The sequence below is a fragment of the Mauremys mutica genome, chromosome 3 (assembly GCF_020497125.1).
Source record: "Mauremys mutica isolate MM-2020 ecotype Southern chromosome 3, ASM2049712v1, whole genome shotgun sequence".
Classification (NCBI taxonomy): domain Eukaryota; kingdom Metazoa; phylum Chordata; order Testudines; family Geoemydidae; genus Mauremys; species Mauremys mutica.
This window is the reverse complement of record NC_059074.1, coordinates 70,575,644-70,593,157: the sequence shown is the minus strand read 5'-3', so window position 1 is coordinate 70,593,157 and position 17,514 is coordinate 70,575,644. Positions and strand designations below refer to the sequence as shown.

The window sequence follows — 17,514 nt, the reverse complement described above, 5'->3', positions numbered from 1 at the left end:
TTATGGTGATGAATGCAAGACAAGTGTTTATGAGGAAATAATAAATTCTGTGTTCAGTGCAGTGAATGATGAGAGGATAAAAGAAAATCCTGAATGAATGCCTTATTTTCTGAGCACTGTCCATCTTATGCACTGTATGTGCACAGGGACCTGTGGAAAAAAATGTATGATTGGGGCCTTTGGGAATCACTGAAATAATAGGAATAACAATAAAGTACACCCTTTTATAAAACTCAGGAGGTGTATACACATACAAACAACTTCACCTCTGTTGTAATAGAGCTATCCCCTTACAGAAAAATCCCCCTTCTTCCTACCCAATTGCCCTCTGAGAAATGCCTGCAAAATGAAATGGATCCTGCAGTGGGCATTGAAGGCCTGTAATGTTGGGCTCTGTCAGACCAACAAGAGGACCGAGTTCCAGAGTTGAGTCCTCTGTCAACAATGCCTAGGCACTAGCCTTTAATGTTTAAATCTAGGGCCTGTTAGTTTGAGCACCTCAGATATCATGACAGAGGATAATGATCCATTCCAATATGTGGAAAACAGATTTTACCCCAATATATTTAAATTATTACTGGGTATAGTGAATTTAATCCTTAAAACAGATTACTGTACATTAAGTTTTAAGTTTCAGATAAGTTATTTTTAAGTGTCTTTTTAATGAAGTTTTACCCAACATTTTTTGAATATATAAAATGTACTGGGGTCTAAAATAACCCTTTGCTGATAAATTGTTACCTTAGTCTGGAATACAAACACTTCCTGGAATGAGTAAACGATCTAAATGCTAATAATCTCTTAAAAAAGAATTAAGTTTAGACTAAGCAGGGAAATGGCTGTTTTAGGAATACTCCACAGAATGTTTAGATATTAATTGCGTATTCACTAGACTCTTTGATGTGAACAAGTAAGCCTTAATATACAATTACTCTTTGAAAAAACTCCATTGGAAAGTGTGGATTTGGGTGTTCTTAAACTCCCACTCAGATCATAATTAAGTTAATGTCTTGTGGGCTTTCTTTTGTAGACACTGCAGTTAATAAGGGATGAAAGGTTTGGGGTGCAGGAGGGTGCTCTGGGGCTACGGTGGGGAGAGAGGACTCCTCCCAGCGCACTCCCCCCTCTGTAGGAGCTCTGGGGCTGCAGGATAGGCGCCCTTCCCCCAGCCCCAGCAGGTCTGGGCCAGGGGAGGGCTGCTGTGACCGCCACGCCTGGGGCCGGGCCACTCCAGGGTCGGGCTGGTCTGGCCGTGCTGCAGGCTGTGTTGGGGGCCAGGGGAGTGGCGCCCCTCCCATGATCGGTTGGGGGGCTAGGTGAAGGGGTGCCCCTTCCCCGGCCATGGCAGGTCCCTGGGCGGGTTCCCTGAGCGCCTGCGCGGTGCTAAAAAGGCTGCTTCACAGCCACGCAGCTTACAGGGAACTTAGCTTACAGTAATCGTAGGGGTCACTTGTAACTGTACTGTGTACAACATTTTTCAGACAGTGATATTTTTTTCGAGTTGGTGTCCATCAGATGTGTAAATTAGCATTAAAGCAACAAAAAAGAGAAGTGGAAGAGGATAAAGAAAGGAGAAATCTTTTAAAAGGCCTTTTTCCAAGACATGCTCACCAAGTAAAATACTAGAGATGGTTAAGTCTTTGAACATGTCTTATTACTGCTGATATATACTTATACCCAATGTCTACAGCGTAAAAAGGCTGAGAAATCAGGAATTTCCAAAAGTTGTTTCCACTGAATCATTAAACTTTTTACATAGTAATTTGTGTATTTTATGTAACAGTAATAGTAATAAGGCCTTGCATTTAATAAGGATATGAGAAATAGAAATTACTACCTTTATGCAATGTAGTAGAAGTAACTTTTCTGTAGAAAACTTACTTTGAATTTCAAAAAAGTTTTGTAGTGTTTGATTTCTTTGCAACTTACAAACAAAAATGAACGTTAATTTATTTTTTAAGGCAAATGGTGAGATCAGATTCTATTGTATGTAATTGTAATAACCCCAATCATGCATAGCATTTGAAGCCTTAGCCTTCATCACTGCAGCACAAATTTCTGCGACTTGAACTACAGGTTTAACTGTGTTAGCTGGCATCAGGAGAAAGCTGTGATCCAGGAGGCTGGGATGGACTGCTGGGGCCAGGTGTTAGGTTTGAGTGATGTTTGCTGGTAGCCTAGCACCCCACATGAATTGGAGGAGTTGCTGCCCCATGTGGGAGAGATGGCCCTTCGTGTGCCATCCCCCCACACATAGCTACCTTGGCACCTCCCATGCCTTCCTTTGGTGACGCACAGGCTTAGCCCTGAATCAGAGCGTTCATGTTCAGTTATTATTTTGGCATGCTTCCAGGATTTTCCTGAGGAATGCGAGCAAGAAAAGGGAAATTGAACTTTTCAACAGTTTATATCTCTGCCAAACATGAATAGAATTGGATGGATCCAAGAAAAGGCATTTCTATTTCTAGTGAGCCCCCCTGCTGAATTTCAAGGGCCTGCTCCAAAAAAGGGAGATGTTCGAGCTTCTCCCAAAAAAAGATTCAAGAATCTCTTATAATGGGAAGTATCGTGAAATCTAAATGTAGGGATCTCTGTTGTCGGAGAAAAACTCAGTTCTCACTTTTTGTTTGGGTGCAGCCTAGTCAGATACTTTATTATTTCTCAAGCAATTGCAATTGAGGGAGGGAGTGCCCTAGGACACAGGGTTGCCCCAGTCCCGGACAGGTCTCTCAACAGGTAAACAATTACAGCAAGCATTTATACCTTTGTTACAGACAATAATAAGCAACAGCTGCATTTTGTTTATACATAGGTCATCCTGATATCTTGTTTTTCTCACTTAAGAGACTCCAGTCTACATTTCCTATTATCTACATATTATCTACACAAGGTCGAAACAACTTCTCTCTCAGTTCTTTTCCACTCGCCTCACACAATCCTCGCTTCTACAAATCTCGCATTATTAGGGTTACAGTTAGCCTAACTCTTGCTAACAGAGACTGTCATGCATTAAGATCCCCTACATATCCCTGTCAGTTCTTTCTCTACTTCCACACTGTTTAACCCCCTTTAGTGAAGTCAAAGTGCAGGATTATGATATCTACCCATTGTTACGGAAATAATAGTAAAAGTTAAAATTCAGTATTATGGTTTCATTAGAGGGTTAATTGGAGGCAAACGACTGAAATGGAGAGAACTTGTTTTAGTGTACATTTTGCTCATGAGGGAGTGTTAAAGGAAATGACTGTGTGTAAATTCTCATTAGTCTGAAAATCTCAGTATTGAAAGTATGTGGGGGGGAGATAACCTTGGTCGTATTTGATATGTGTCCCTTACTCTGTCTTCTGCTACACTTCAGCATAGTGCTAGGATACATGCGTTTATGTACTTTTATTCCAGACGTCAAACTTTGTATAACTAATAAGCAGGAATATATGCAATTAGATACTATTTCCAAGACCAAGTTTTATAAAGGTGAACTTTGCATAGGAAGGATGAAGAAAAGAATAAGGGGGAAGCAACTATTTTTCCTTTTTTCTAGGTTCTTTTTGAGTAGATCTTGTGTGAAATAAGTAACTTTACAAATTTGTATGCAATATAAATATTTCAGAAAAAATGTGAAGAATTTAATGCATGTAGTTTACTGTTTTTCCCTGAAGGTGATCTATTGGAGAAGCCTTATGCACATGCCATTTATGACAATAGTCCTAGAATTTGTAGCTGTTCTTTGTGACTGCATAAATTCCAAGTTCTGTTATAAACTTGGACTTCGCTTCATATGTCTGATTTCTTTACGCTAAATTTTTAATTTTTGACGCTGTGTAACATGTTTAAATATTTGTGAACTGCTACAGGCAAGCTGAAATTGTTTCCTTAACTACAATATTCCTTACTGTCTTGATCTAGGTTGTTGGAAGAGGAGCCTTTGGTGTGGTCTGCAAGGCAAAATGGCGAGGAAAAGATGTAGCCATTAAACAAATAGAAAGTGAATCTGAAAGAAAGGCCTTCATTGTGGAGGTACAGTAAGCTTGCTTGAAAAGAAGTTATGGGATTTAGTATGTTCCCCCCCCCCTCCACAGCCTTCCCCACTTGTAATGTGGTATAGTTTTTCCACTGATATACCCCACCTCCAGCCATGCCTCCTCCACCAGAACTTGTAAGAGGGTCCTCAGAGAATGGCCTGTGGGTGTCTTCCCCAGTTTCTGCACTGAAGGAATTCCTCCCAGCCAGATCTGGGGTATTTAGAGCTTCTTTATTGCACTCCAGCCCTTTCAATCGGTGTAGAGAGACCAAAGAGGGAGTGAGAATCTCATCCAGTTTCGGTTAACATTGGGGGAGGGATCATGCTATGAAAAACTTTGGTTTATGTTTCCATTAATGTAGTAATTTATTTTTAATTAAAATTGTAAAAATCTAGAAGAAAATACATGTAACCTATTTATTTGAGAACAAATCCCTCACACATAATTCGTACTTTTCCTAAAGGAGAGACAACATTCTAGGATTGAATGTTGATACTGCTTAACTTCAATGAACTTCATTATCCCATAGTTCTGTTTGTTTGCATTTAAAACACAGTAGATGAAAATCTAGGATGCCCAGGATATATGGAGTAAAATAAGAATAAATCCCTAAAATGTTGCAGTTCCTTTAACCATACTACAATTTTGTGACTAAAAATGTATTTATAATGCATCTTTCTGTTAATAGAATATTTATACTGTGCTCATTGCCATGGTATGTGAGTGCAGAATAATGTTCACATAAATCTAAACGTGGTTGAATGGTAAGTCGTCTTGGTTGGGCTTTATGTGAGAGAGAATCTAAGAAAGAAAATCCTCAGAAATTATTTTGAATTGGTTTCAAGATATTATTACATTTTGAGTTCTTGCACTGTATAGATTCAGTTCTGTTCTAATATCACTTCAGACTATATATAAAGAATTTCTAGGAACATAGGGTCATGTGCCCTATTGATTGGATAGTGAAATTCAGAGGATACTATAAAAACCTCCCTCAAAAGTCTGTGAAAGCCAAAACTTCCCACTTGGTTTGATTTTCTGCCAACTTGCAAAATAAAAAATGGCTTTTAATTTCTTCAGTGGGTGTATCCACACATGCCTACTATCAATTATTACAAGCAATTTTTTCTCATGACTGGATGGCATAAATGTTAACTTGTAGAATTTATTTTATAGTTCATTTTTGTGGACATTAGTTCTCTTTAACACAAAAGGGAGTATTTTTCCCATAAGATTTTCTGTAGTGATTCAGACCATTTGTCTCTGAAGTCAGGTATCCTTGCCTCCAAATGTGGGCAATAAACAATGCTACAGAAGTATTGCAAAATCCTCAGAATGCCATATTTAGTTGTGCAGTGCTGTACTTGGAAAGTGGATGTTCTGCTTGTTCATCGGCTTGCACTCTGGCCCTGAAGCATGTGACTTAATTATGTTCTTAACATGCATAATTAAAAATTTGATTTGAGTCACAATATTTTCTGACCCATTTTAATAGGTCTGCCTGGCTAATACAATCTGTTACGAGACAGGGGAGTGCTATTATCTCCATTTTACAGATGGAGACCTGAGGCACAGGAAAACTGATTTGTCTTTCCAAGGTCATGCACGAGGTCTGTGGCAGAGCCAGGGTCCCAGGTTCTAGGCTAGTGCCCTAAGCATTGGATTTTTAGAGGCTGGTCCAGTTTTAAAGTCCAGGCACAGTATGTGACATAAATTTGTTATTTTACAACCTAATTTAATTATCTAAGACATCAACTTTTTCACCCTAACTACTCATGGTATGTAAATAATTGTTTGTGTTCATTTTAATTGTTAACTCTGTATATGAAACCAAATGAAGTATTTTGTGGTTGAAAAAAAGTGGTGAACTTTTGTGTTGCAGCTTCGACAGTTGTCACGTGTGAACCATCCTAATATTGTCAAGTTATATGGAGCCTGTCTGAATCCAGTAAGTTGTAATCCTTCAGTTTTTGTCACCACGATAAAGCTCACTATAATCAAGCAGTAGTGCAAGAAATACATTCAGCCAGTATACCCACCTTAGTATTGTGTCTCTAAAATGGTTGTTGGTTTTCTTAACGGGTTGATTTTTCTAAACTTTTATTTTTTACTTGAACCAAAGTGTAGCCTCTAAAAACCTATTCATGCTTCATCTTGTCCATTTGCTCTCCCTCTGCTCATTTTTTTGATTGCAAAGAAATTAGTGTGGTATGTGTGTATATATATGTAACGTCACTTGTGTGCAGTCCCCATATTGATTCCAAATCAGCACTACAAAAAATGGTTTATTTACAAATGACACACACAATTGAAAATCAATTTCTTTACACTTACCTGCCAAGGTCAGGATTCTGTTTTTGCCCTGCAACAGCTGATAACCCTACAAATGCCTTAGGTGATGCAGCAAGTACTGTAGCAGGACAAATGTGAAATCTTGAACTCGCAACATGGTAAGCTAACTTAGACATATTTTATTAGTGGCCTGGGATATTAAATTGGTTAAAATAATAATTTATTCTGGTTAACTAAAATTGCCAATTTTTATTAGATCTTTTATAATCCACTCTTACAGTAAATCCATTCTAACTGTAATCTGAAGGCAACCTTAGCCTTAAGGGGTATACAGTGATGCATCCTCCTCTTTGCTACCCTTTAATAGGATCTAAGCATCAATTTAATTCTGCATCTAATAGATCAATGTATCAATTATGGACACTTTTTGCAGTTCCTTTCAAAGAACTTTCCTTTCAAATTACAAAACCTATTGTCTGCCTCTACACTGCACTTTAAAACATCCCTATTTTTTGTCCCTCCCCCAAAGGTGTGTCTTGTTATGGAGTATGCTGAAGGAGGTTCTCTGTACAATGGTGAGTATCATTTAAACATGGTGTCTCCCTGCAGCTGAACTGTTAATGTTAGGAGAACCTTTCCTTAAAATATAAAATGGGCTTAATATTTATTTTAAAGAGCATTTTACAACCAGAATAGTTTAAAAATGCTTTTTAATCATCTGATTTTTTTGGTATCAAATGGTTTAAAGTTTGTGACTCCTTTCATTTTTCCCTCTAAAAATATCCGACTTTATTAAGTGACCACCTTCAACTTCTTGTCAATTTCTTGAGTGATCATTTAATACAGACCACACCAGACACAGCTGAAAATGAGTGACTTTATTTTATAACTAGCAATGAAGTGGCAGAATTTGTGTATAAATGTTTGCTAATGAACTAAGTACCATTTTAAAAACTTTGGAAATCACTGTTCAGGTAACTTCCATTAATAGTGAGATATAAAGTTAAACAATGTAAAAAGAGATTTCAACAGCAATGCTAAAGAATGAGAGTAAATAACTAGTTGAATATCATAGATCTTGTTACTGGTATGTTGTTAACTCTGTTGTTTCTATGGTAATATGCAATAAAGTTCTTTTTAGTTTGTGCCTTTGTTTTGCAGTGCTGCATGGTGCTGAGCCTCTGCCTTATTATACTGCTGCACATGCAATGAGTTGGTGTTTACAATGTTCCCAAGGAGTGGCATATCTCCACAGCATGAAACCAAAGGCTCTAATTCACAGGGACCTGAAACCGCCAAAGTAGGTCTCTAGTCAATGTTAAATCTTTTTTTCTGAAAATTGCAATTTGGGGTTTCTCTTTATCCTGTTACTTCCAGTTGATCTGGAGGAAAAAATTAAAAACTTTTATTTATTAGATATAAAGTAATTGAATCTAAATACTATGGGTTTTAAATTTCAGTTATAAAATCAAGACATGCTGATTGTTTTGTGTACCACTAATCGTGTTTTCAGTACTGCATGTTATGCAGACATAGAGCCTGTTCTTGCCCCATATCATAGAAGTGGGTTTTTAGTAGGGACTTGGTTACCTGAATGGGGAAATTAAAAAGGCCTTGAGGTCTACTTCTAGTGACCTGCATTGTTTTGCAGGAGAACCTGCATTTGATGCTCCAATTCCTTCATCCTTCCCCAACGCTCATCCATAGGCACTGAGACCACATGGTCAATAGCAATCCTTCCCTTTGAAGAAAAAGCAGCATTGGCTGGCCCTAATGGGAGTCCTGATCATTCCACTTCTGGAAAGATAGCAGCCATGATGGCTGGCCTCTTGTCTGCAGAGCCTATATAAAATGTTTGTGAATCAGCATATAAATGGCTAATTTTGTCTCCATTGGGTGCTTAGTGGATTGAAATAATTATTCCTAAAGAAACTGTTTTCTATTTAAACATATTTCAAATAGAGCTATAAAGATTAAAAATTAAAATTCTGCAGTTTATCATAATTAGCAAGTCACAACCTACTGATATACAATAGTAATTTTTAAGAATACATTTATACTTATCTGAACAATTTCTGCCATGTTACTTCACTACTGTGAAGTAAGGCCTCAAGTGAAAGTTGCTGGAATAAAATAGTAATGTTTTATTATTGTACCAAGACTACTGAATTCTATAAACAATGTTTTGGGATTTTCTTGACAGCTTGCTGTTGGTAGCTGGTGGGACAGTTCTAAAAATCTGTGACTTTGGTACAGCCTGTGATATTCAAACACACATGACCAACAATAAGGGAAGTGCTGCTTGGATGGCACCTGAAGTTTTTGAAGGTAACAAAATAATGTACAGTTTGACATGTATTCCTCTACTTAAGGACATTATTTTGAGTGATTTGATATAAGAAATCATTGTGAGAGCATCATTCACATGCATTGTTTCCGTTGTTGCATTATAAAATATAGAAATACATTTTAAAGATTAAAAAGAACTTGGGGGGAAAAGTCTTTAATTTACATTTAAAAATTAGGGACAAAGACTGCTGTACAAGTATCTTTAGGAAAGAAATTCACACAAATGGGGAAAAGTTTGATACTTGGAGTTCACAAATGGCAAAAAAAAACTGAATAGACTATAATCTTAAATTATGCATATTGTTTGGAGTTACCATCCTGGGATATTGTTGTTTCTGAGATCCCAAATTTTTATTGCACTGAAATATGTTGTCATTCCTTCCACCCCGTATTCTGATTCGCTATGGTCTTCAGAATTTGCCACGTATGTTGTCGATCAAGCATAGCCACCTCCATTTTTTATCCCTCCTTACCTCCATTTTTCCCTATATCTCCCTTCTCTTCCTTATCCCTTGAAGTTTAGTTCACCTCTTCTTCTCCTCTCACCCTATAAATAATTCATTTGTAAAAATTAATTTGTATTTAATATTTAAGTGGGGAGAGGAATCAAAAGCGATTTGTTGGCATATGATGGGGGAAGCCCAGTGATGGTATACAATAAAATCACAAGGATTTGTGTGATTACTGTGTGGTTAAATGGGGAATAGCTCGGTCATTATGCATATCAGACCACATTCAGACCAGTGATTAACTGGTGCTGATTTTGCCCCCGGGAGTGAGTAAAAGTTTCATTAAAAGTTTAATTGTGGATGGTTAGAGTGGGATTTTGTGTATATTTTGTTTTTCCCTAGTGGTCTTAATAGTGAACTAAGGTCTCCAGAAAGGTATCAAATTCATAATACTGTAAAAAAGTCTGGGTAGCCACCTGAAAAAAAGCACAGACAACCACCTACCTTTAAAGCAGGGGTCAGCAACCTTTCAGAAGTGGTGTGCCGAGTCTTCATTTATTCACTTAAGGTTTCACGTGCTGGTAATACATTTTAACATTTTTTAGAAGGTCTCTCTCTATAAGTCTATATATTATATAACTAAACTACTGTTGTATGTAAAGTAAACAAGGTTTTCAAAATGTTTAAGAAGCTTCATTTAAAATTAAATTTAAAATGCTGATATTACACCACTGGCCCCTCAGCCCGCTGCCGGCCTGGGGTTCTGTTCACCGGGGCTGGCAGCCAAGACCCCAGGCTGGCAGCGGGCTGAGCAGGGCCGGGACCCCCGACCAGTGGTGGACTGAGTGGGGCCGGCAGCCAGAACGGGGCTGGGTATGTGTGGGGAGTGCAGGAGTCAGGGTAGGGGCTGGGGGGCTCTGGGTATGTTTGGAGGGTGCACGAGTCAGGGCAGAGGGCATGGGGTGGGGGGCTGGGATCAGGGGGGTGCTCCCAGCCCCCTGCCCTGAGTGGCTCACAGCAGGGAGCTGGAGAGATATGCCCTGATTCTACCCCCCTTCCCCAAGGTCCCGCTCCTGCCTCTTCTCTGCCTCCTTCCTGGTCTGAGCAGCGAGGGCGCTGGGGCTCCTCTTCTCCCCTCCCTTGCAAGGGCCATCGGGGGCAGGGAGGGAGAGGAGGCGAGGCACAAGGCAGCACGCTGGGGGAAGAGGCGGGGGAAGGGGAAGCTTGGCTGCTGGCGGAGCCTGCCCTACAGCAGCCGGCAGGACCAAGCTTGCTTCTGTCCCCGCCAGAGAGAGCTTTAGATGGGGGCGCGGAGAAGAGCGGGCTGGGCCGGGCAGGATTTTTAATAGCACACTGCTGCCTACCGGGGTCCTGGCCGTCGGCCCCGCTCAGCCTGCCGTTAAAAATCGGCTCGCGTGCTGTCTTCTCCACAACAATATCAGTAGGCTCTGGTCAGATGTTCTGGACTTCTGCGCATGAACATTTTAGAGTGTCTGTGCTACTGAGACTAATGTGGCATACTGACATCACCATAGTTATGCCAGCATAACCTACACTGATGGAAGGGGGTGTGTCCATTGGTGCTGAAGCACCATCTGTGGGTACTTAGGTCAATGGAAGCAGCCCTCCATCAACATCTGTATCTACACTTGGGGTTAGGTCAACAAAGCTACATTGGTCCGGGATCAGTTTAACACCCCTGACCAATGTAGCTATGTCAACCTAAATTTTAAGTATAGATTAGGCCTCTAGTTACCGTATTGTTCCGAGTATAGGCCGCTCCTGATTATAAGCCGCACCCTTAAAGTTTGGTGCTATTTTAAAAAAAATAAATTTTTAACTTTAACTTAAAGAAAATATACACATTAGTAGAACAGTAAAACAGTATTTTATTTAATGAATAGGAAGACATGTACCAGTATTTTTAACACTTTTAACACTTTTGGTAGTCCTGCTTTTGACGGCATATGTTATATACTCAGAAATATTGAAAACTATTTTGTAGTTATACTGTAAATAAAGAAGGGAAAAGGAATAGACAACAAGGAGACTGATGGGAACAGTTCTCACCATCTCCCCTGCACAACAATCAACAACATTAGCAAATGTTCTTAGGGTTAGGGATCATGCCCCCCCCCCCCCGAACTCCTGCCCCATCCAACCCTCCACGTTCCTTGACACCTCCCCCCACTCCAGGAACCCCTGCCCCATCCAACCACCCGTTCTCTCTGTCCCCTGACAGCCCCTGGAACCCTTGCCCCTGACTGCCTCCCACCGCCCCATCCATACCCTGATCCTTTCTAACTGCCCCACCAGGACCCTTGCCCGTATTCAATCCCCCTGTTCCTTGCCCTCTGACCCCTCCAACCCCTATCCATCCCCCACCCCAAACCCCCCTGCCCTCTCTCCAACACCTCCTCCCTGCCCCCTTACTGCGCTGCCTGTATGTGGCTGGCGGCACTACAGTCTGGCCACGGCTGGAGCCAGGAGCCCCGGGATGCTGGGCCGGGGCAGAAGTCACGCGGCCGGAGCCCGGAGTTGGAGGATGTGGCGGGAGCCGGACGGCCAGAGCCAGGTAGCTGGCCGGCCAGAGTAGGGCGGCCGGGAAGGGATGCGGGGCTGGGGCCGGAGCCGGGCGGCGGGGACGGGGACGGGCGATGTGGGGCCGGCGCCGGGCAGCGGGAGACGCGCGGCCAGGCGGGGCCACCCAGAGAATTCCGGGGGCCCGGGGTCTTCAGCGGGGGGACCCTTCCGTTCCGGGACCTGCCGCCGAAGTGTCCCGAAGACCCACCGCGGGGCGCCCCCGCCGCCGAATTACCGCCGAAGCGGGACCCGCCGCTGAAGTGCAGCCCGGTCTTCGGGGCACTTCGGCGGCGGGTCCTGGAACGGAAGGGCCCCCCGCAGCTGAATTACCGCCGAAGACCGGGCTGCACTTCAGCAGCGGGTCCAGCGTGGGCGGTAACTCGCCAGTGGGGGGTCCTTCCGCCCCGGAGCAGAATGACCCCCCCCGCAGGCGAATACCAAGAGCAGAAGAAGCTCCTGCGCCCAGCCCCGCAAGAGTTTTCTGGGCCCCCTGGAGCAAGTGAAGGATCCCGCTCCGGGGGCCCCGAAAAACTCTCGTCGGGGCCCCTGCTGGGCCTGGGGGCAAATTGCCCCCCTTGCGCCCCCCTCTGGGCAGCCCTGAGGCCGGGGCCGGTGGAGGCGGGTACACGGGGCTGGGGCCGGGCGGCGGGGGAGGCGGGGACGCGGCCGGGGCTGGGGACGGGCGGCGGGGGAGGCGGGGACGCGGCCGGCGGAGGCAGGTACGCGGGGCTGGGGCTGGGGCCGGGCGGCGGGGGGGGCGGGGACGCGGCCAGGGCCGGAGCCGGGCGGCGGGGGAGGCGGGGACACGGCTGGGGCAGCCCAGAGCCCTCTGAGTCCCGGCCGCGGCTGGGATTTAAAGGGCTCTGGGCTCCCGCCGCAGCGGGCAGCCCAGCAGCCTCTGAGTCCTGGCCGCGGCTGGGATTTAAAGGGCTCTGGGCTCCCGCCATGGCTATTATCCCGATTGTAGGCCACACCCCTAGTTTAAACACTCACATTAGGGGAAAAAAGTGCGGCCTATACTCGGGACAATATGGTAAATCACCATAGTCATTCGGTCCTTGATCTCTCTCCTAAGACTGGCAATTTTATGTCAGTTTCTGTGCTACAAGTATCAGTTTACCAGAAACTGCCCTGGGGATACCTCCTTGTTCACTTCAGATACTGACCAAAACTTATTCTTAATGTTCATTTACCAGTAGAAGTTAGATTCTTTTCCTTTTTTGGGGGAGGGAAGGAAATCCTGATTTTTTTAAATTGGATTAAGGGCTACATTTAAAAGCCTTGCTGTTACTAGGAATTCCAGTGCAAATGCTAAGTCATCCACTTCTTAGTGACTCTCCAGTCCATAAATTCAACTAAGTAGGAACATGTAAAATTTCAGTTCTAAATTTCCTGCGTTTAGTACTGCAGCAAGTCTTTTTTATACAGCAATTTTTATATATTTTTGTTTCCCAAAATTTGTATTGGCACCATTGAAACACAGAATGATTGAATGTCTTATGTCTGAAAATGGTGGAATGTAAAATTTCAAATTAATATCTCGAAATACCATTGTCATTCAACTTTATTAAACCAATGTTAACATTTTTAATTTTAACAATTTACAGTAACTCCTCACTTAGTCATCCCGGTTAACGTTGTTTCGTTATTACGTTGCTGATGAATTAGGGAACATGCTCATTTGAAGTTGTGTAAAGCTCCCTTCTAACGTTGTTTGGCAGCCACCTGCTTTGTCTGCTGCTTGCAGGAAGAGCAGCCCATTGCAGCTAGCTGGTGGGGGCTTGGAACCAGGGTGGACTGGCAGCCCCCCTATCAGCTCCCCGTTCCCCTAAGTTCCCTGTGCAGCAGCTGCCCAGCAGGCTAGCAATTGCAGCTGTTCTCCCCCCCCCCGCCATGTGCTGCTCCCCAAGACCCCTGCTGGCTATGTGGCAGGGGAGTGGAGGGAAGGAAGAGGGGGGGTAATGTCAGGGTGCCCTCCTTCCCCCTGCTCCTGCACCCCGCTTACCCCATCTTCCATAGAGCAGGGAAGACACACCAGGGCTCAGGACTGGAGGGAGCTTGCAGCAGCTGCGGTCTCAGCAAGCTGATCTAATTAACAAGGCAGTGTATTTAAAGGGGAAATGGGCATATCTCCCTCCATTCCTGCTGCCTTGTAGAGTGAGAGGGTTAACCCTTGAGGGCTCAGCCAATTGCTAGTTCATCATTTAGCAGTAAGGGAACTATCCCACACTCTGACTCCTCCACCTCAACCAAGCTTCACAATCATCATCACTGTGTACCAGTATTACATTGTTTGTTTAAAACTTGGTGTGTGTGTGTGTGTTAATTATAGTCTTTTGTTTGGTGAAAAAAATTTCCCTGGAACCTAACCCCTTCATTTACATTAATTCTTATGGGGAAATTGGATTCGCTTAACATAGTTTCGCTTAAAGTCGCATTTTTCAGGAACATAACTACAGTGTTAGTGAGGGGTTACTGTATATGCATTAATTACTACCTCAAATAACAATAAAATCAGAACAAAACCTAAGCCAATCTACATCTAACTCAACAATTTCTAAATTTTCTCATATCTGTTTGATAGGTCTTTGGAGAAAACTGAAGGTATTCTTATCAGAATGATAAGAGTAGAAAGAAGCTTTTATTTTGTAAATGGCAGTCTGTCAGAATTCCTTTTGAAATAATTACTTCAATGCTGCTGGGGTTTTGCTGCAATATTAAATGTGTGTCCGGGCTCCTAGAGCTTTATATACATGCCTTTTTATTATTTAAATTTAAATAAATGTCATTTCTAAAGTAAGGAGGGAGGAAGTACTATAAACTCAAAACTGACTCTAGAAGTAAAATAGTTGAGCAAGCTGTGGTGCAGCGTGTATATGCTACTATCCTAGGTCACATGGTGTCTTCCTATATAAAGAAATTCTGCATAGAAGTGTCTCTTTAAATTATTAGATTGTTTTTCCATATGTTTCCTGAGAAAACAGAACAGACTCTTTATTAGGTAGTTATTGTCATTCTTGTTTCAGATATTGACCAGAAAGGATAAATTCATAGTGCTGACTGTTCTTTACATACTTTATATCTTGAATTTGTTTATCATTCATGTCTATTTAAGACGTTCCTGGCTTTCTCTAATTAACAAAGTATTTATCCTTTTGTAGTCTCTTGTCTCCCTCTCTCTGAGCTTTATTATTATTCATTATTTTATATCACCCAACGTCTGCTGTATGCTTCATGAGAGACCTAGAAAGGCTCAATCCCAGCCTCAAAGAACTAAATTTTAGGCATGACAAAATGAGTGAGGATAAATGAGTGGGGGGAGGGATAGCTCAGTGGTTTGAACATTGGCCTACTAAACCCAGGGTTGTGAGTTCAATCCTTCAGGGGGCCATTTAGGGATTGGTCCTGCTTTGAGCAGGGGGTTGGACTAGATGATCTCCTGAGGTCCCTTCCAACCCTGTGAATCTGTGATAATAAACAGGGAGGCATTGGGGTGATGGAGATACAGTGACATCACATGGTTACTTAGTATAGGCATGGGCACATCTTGCTGGTTCTTTTAAGGACATCTTGTTTTTAAATATAAAAATGACAGATGATAGTGAATTATGACTGATTTACTGTGGCCATCATGGAAGAAGTGAATTTAGGAGAAAGATTTAAAGGAGGCACAGGTAGTCAAAATGACAATGAAATAATGCTAAATTTGAGAGATTGATGATGATCGTAAAATCACATTTGATATTTCAGAAAAAGACTGTCCTAGGCGTTATGTTTTTATAAGTTTTTTGAAGGAACTAGTTTGCAAAGAGGAGAGCTCTTAGTTAAACATATTGGCAATAATAGCAAAAGGGTTTTTTAAAACCTTGAAGCAAATGTTTTCTATAATTTTTTTTTTCAAATTTACTCTGGGTAAATTAGAAGTTTTAAAAAAATTGGTGTTATATGGACTTATGACAGCTGTTTTCTCTGTGTGAAAACCAAAAAGAGATTCTACTCTGAAGGAAAACTGATGCATACATAGCTAGTTCTCTAAACTTGTAGGCACATATCATGCAGGAAAGACAAATTATGTTGATGATTTTTTTCCAGGTAGCAATTACAGTGAAAAATGTGATGTATTCAGTTGGGGTATTATTCTTTGGGAAGTGATCACCCGTAGGAAACCTTTTGATGAGATTGGTGGCCCTGCTTTCCGCATCATGTGGGCAGTTCACAATGGTGAGTTGAATTTTTTTTTTCATTTTGGTGCATTTAAAGTTAAATTGTATATTTGACATGTAACACTATTAATTATTTCATATTTGCAAAATTATTCATTATTCAGTAGGTGGCAGTTTGATACCTCACTGTAGATTGTGTTGCCATTAATACTTAAGCACTCTTGGTCCGGAACCAGTTCATTTTTGGTTCTCTTTCTTGTCTATTAGACTGTGCTTACTGACAGTGCTACATGTAATTATGATGTATGAATTACTAGGGAGAACAACTATCAATTTATTTTTGTTGTGATAGTGAAGTATTCCAGTCATCCTGAGTGAGCAATAAGTGAGATACAGATCTCAAAAATAAAACGGCCAAAATTGAAGCTGAATGTAACGCTAGCTAAGATTATCAAACCAGGACACCCAAAGTTTGTGTCCTAAGTGCTAAATAACTAGCATGGTTTTTCAAAAATACTTATTTGATTACGTTACTAGGAGATCTTGTTGCTCATCACTTCTGAAAAAACAGCTTTTTATCTAGGAGACATTCCCTGTAGAGATCCACTAAGCTAACTTGTTTTCCTCCTTCAAATCCCTCCTTAAAACTCGAGTTTTCTGTGAGACCTATAAAGAACCTGACAACAGCTAAACTACTGTTGCACTGAAACCACTGGCTATCATGATGACCAGAATTGTCTCATTGTTTCCCTGTATCTTCCCAAGTCTCTGTATCGATCTATTGTCTCTTGTTTTAGACGAAGTTCTTTGGGTCAGGGACTATCTGTCTGTTCTGTGTTTGGACATCACCTAGCACAATGGGATCCTGGTCCATGACTTGAGACTCCTAGGTGCAACGATAATATAAATATTAGTTTGAAGATGTAAAGCACTGTTAAATTTTCCACTCTGTCTGCAGGGGAAGCTAGGTGAGGAAAACACTATCTAAAGTGCTGCTGTTTCTATTTTTTCTGTTTTCCTCTTGTTGTTCAAATATGTTCATAAACTGACCAGACATATAGTGCATTCAGAGCATTATTGAAAGACAACTCTTTTTACTTATGCTTACCTAGATGTAATTTTCTAATTTGTATGTAATATAACAAATAAGAGTCACCAATCATTTATTCTATTTTTTCTTATTTTTTTTTTTTTTTAAATAATTAAATGGAGCTTGGTTTTCTCCAGACAATAGATAGTTACCATGTATCTTTAATGAGTTTGTTTAAATAACAAAATAAGTTGTTTAAAAAATTCAGGCAATGACAGAATTTTCAAGAATAGTTTGATATATAAATTAAGATTTGTCTAACTTTAATTATAGGTACTCGGCCACCACTGATCAAAAATTTACCTAAACCTATTGAGAGTTTAATGACTCGTTGTTGGTCTAAGGATCCTTCACAACGACCTTCCATGGAAGAAATTGTCAAAATAATGACACATTTGATGCGGGTATAACTTTTTTTCTTTTAATCTGTAAATAATTTAACAAGGGTTATGTTGTAGTATTGGCTTTTGAAGGTATGCCTTCCATGAGCCCAGTGTTATATCTGTTGTTCTAAGTTGTATCTCCAGTCCCTAAAGATTTTTCCTAAACGCTTATACCACACGACT

General features: G+C 41.4%; 1 protein-coding gene across 11 annotated transcripts in view; it reads left to right on the top strand.

Moving 5' to 3' along the window:
- Positions 1-17,514, top strand: part of MAP3K7 (mitogen-activated protein kinase kinase kinase 7) — a 66,966-nt gene that overhangs the window by 10,034 nt on the left and 39,418 nt on the right. For 9 of the 11 annotated variants that reach the window (XM_045009303.1, XM_045009300.1, XM_045009299.1 and 6 more), the window contains exons 2-8: positions 3,907-4,017; positions 5,905-5,970; positions 6,844-6,889; positions 7,476-7,614; positions 8,518-8,642; positions 15,788-15,916; positions 17,222-17,352. In XM_045009303.1, coding sequence (XP_044865238.1) covers positions 3,907-4,017; positions 5,905-5,970; positions 6,844-6,889; positions 7,476-7,614; positions 8,518-8,642; positions 15,788-15,916; positions 17,222-17,352 — 747 coding nt within the window. Of the gene's footprint in view, positions 1-3,766; positions 4,018-5,904; positions 5,971-6,843; positions 6,890-7,455; positions 7,615-8,517; positions 8,643-15,787; positions 15,917-17,221; positions 17,353-17,514 lie in introns of those variants that run through there. The other 2 variants (XM_045009309.1, XM_045009308.1) reach the window with 2 other exon arrangements.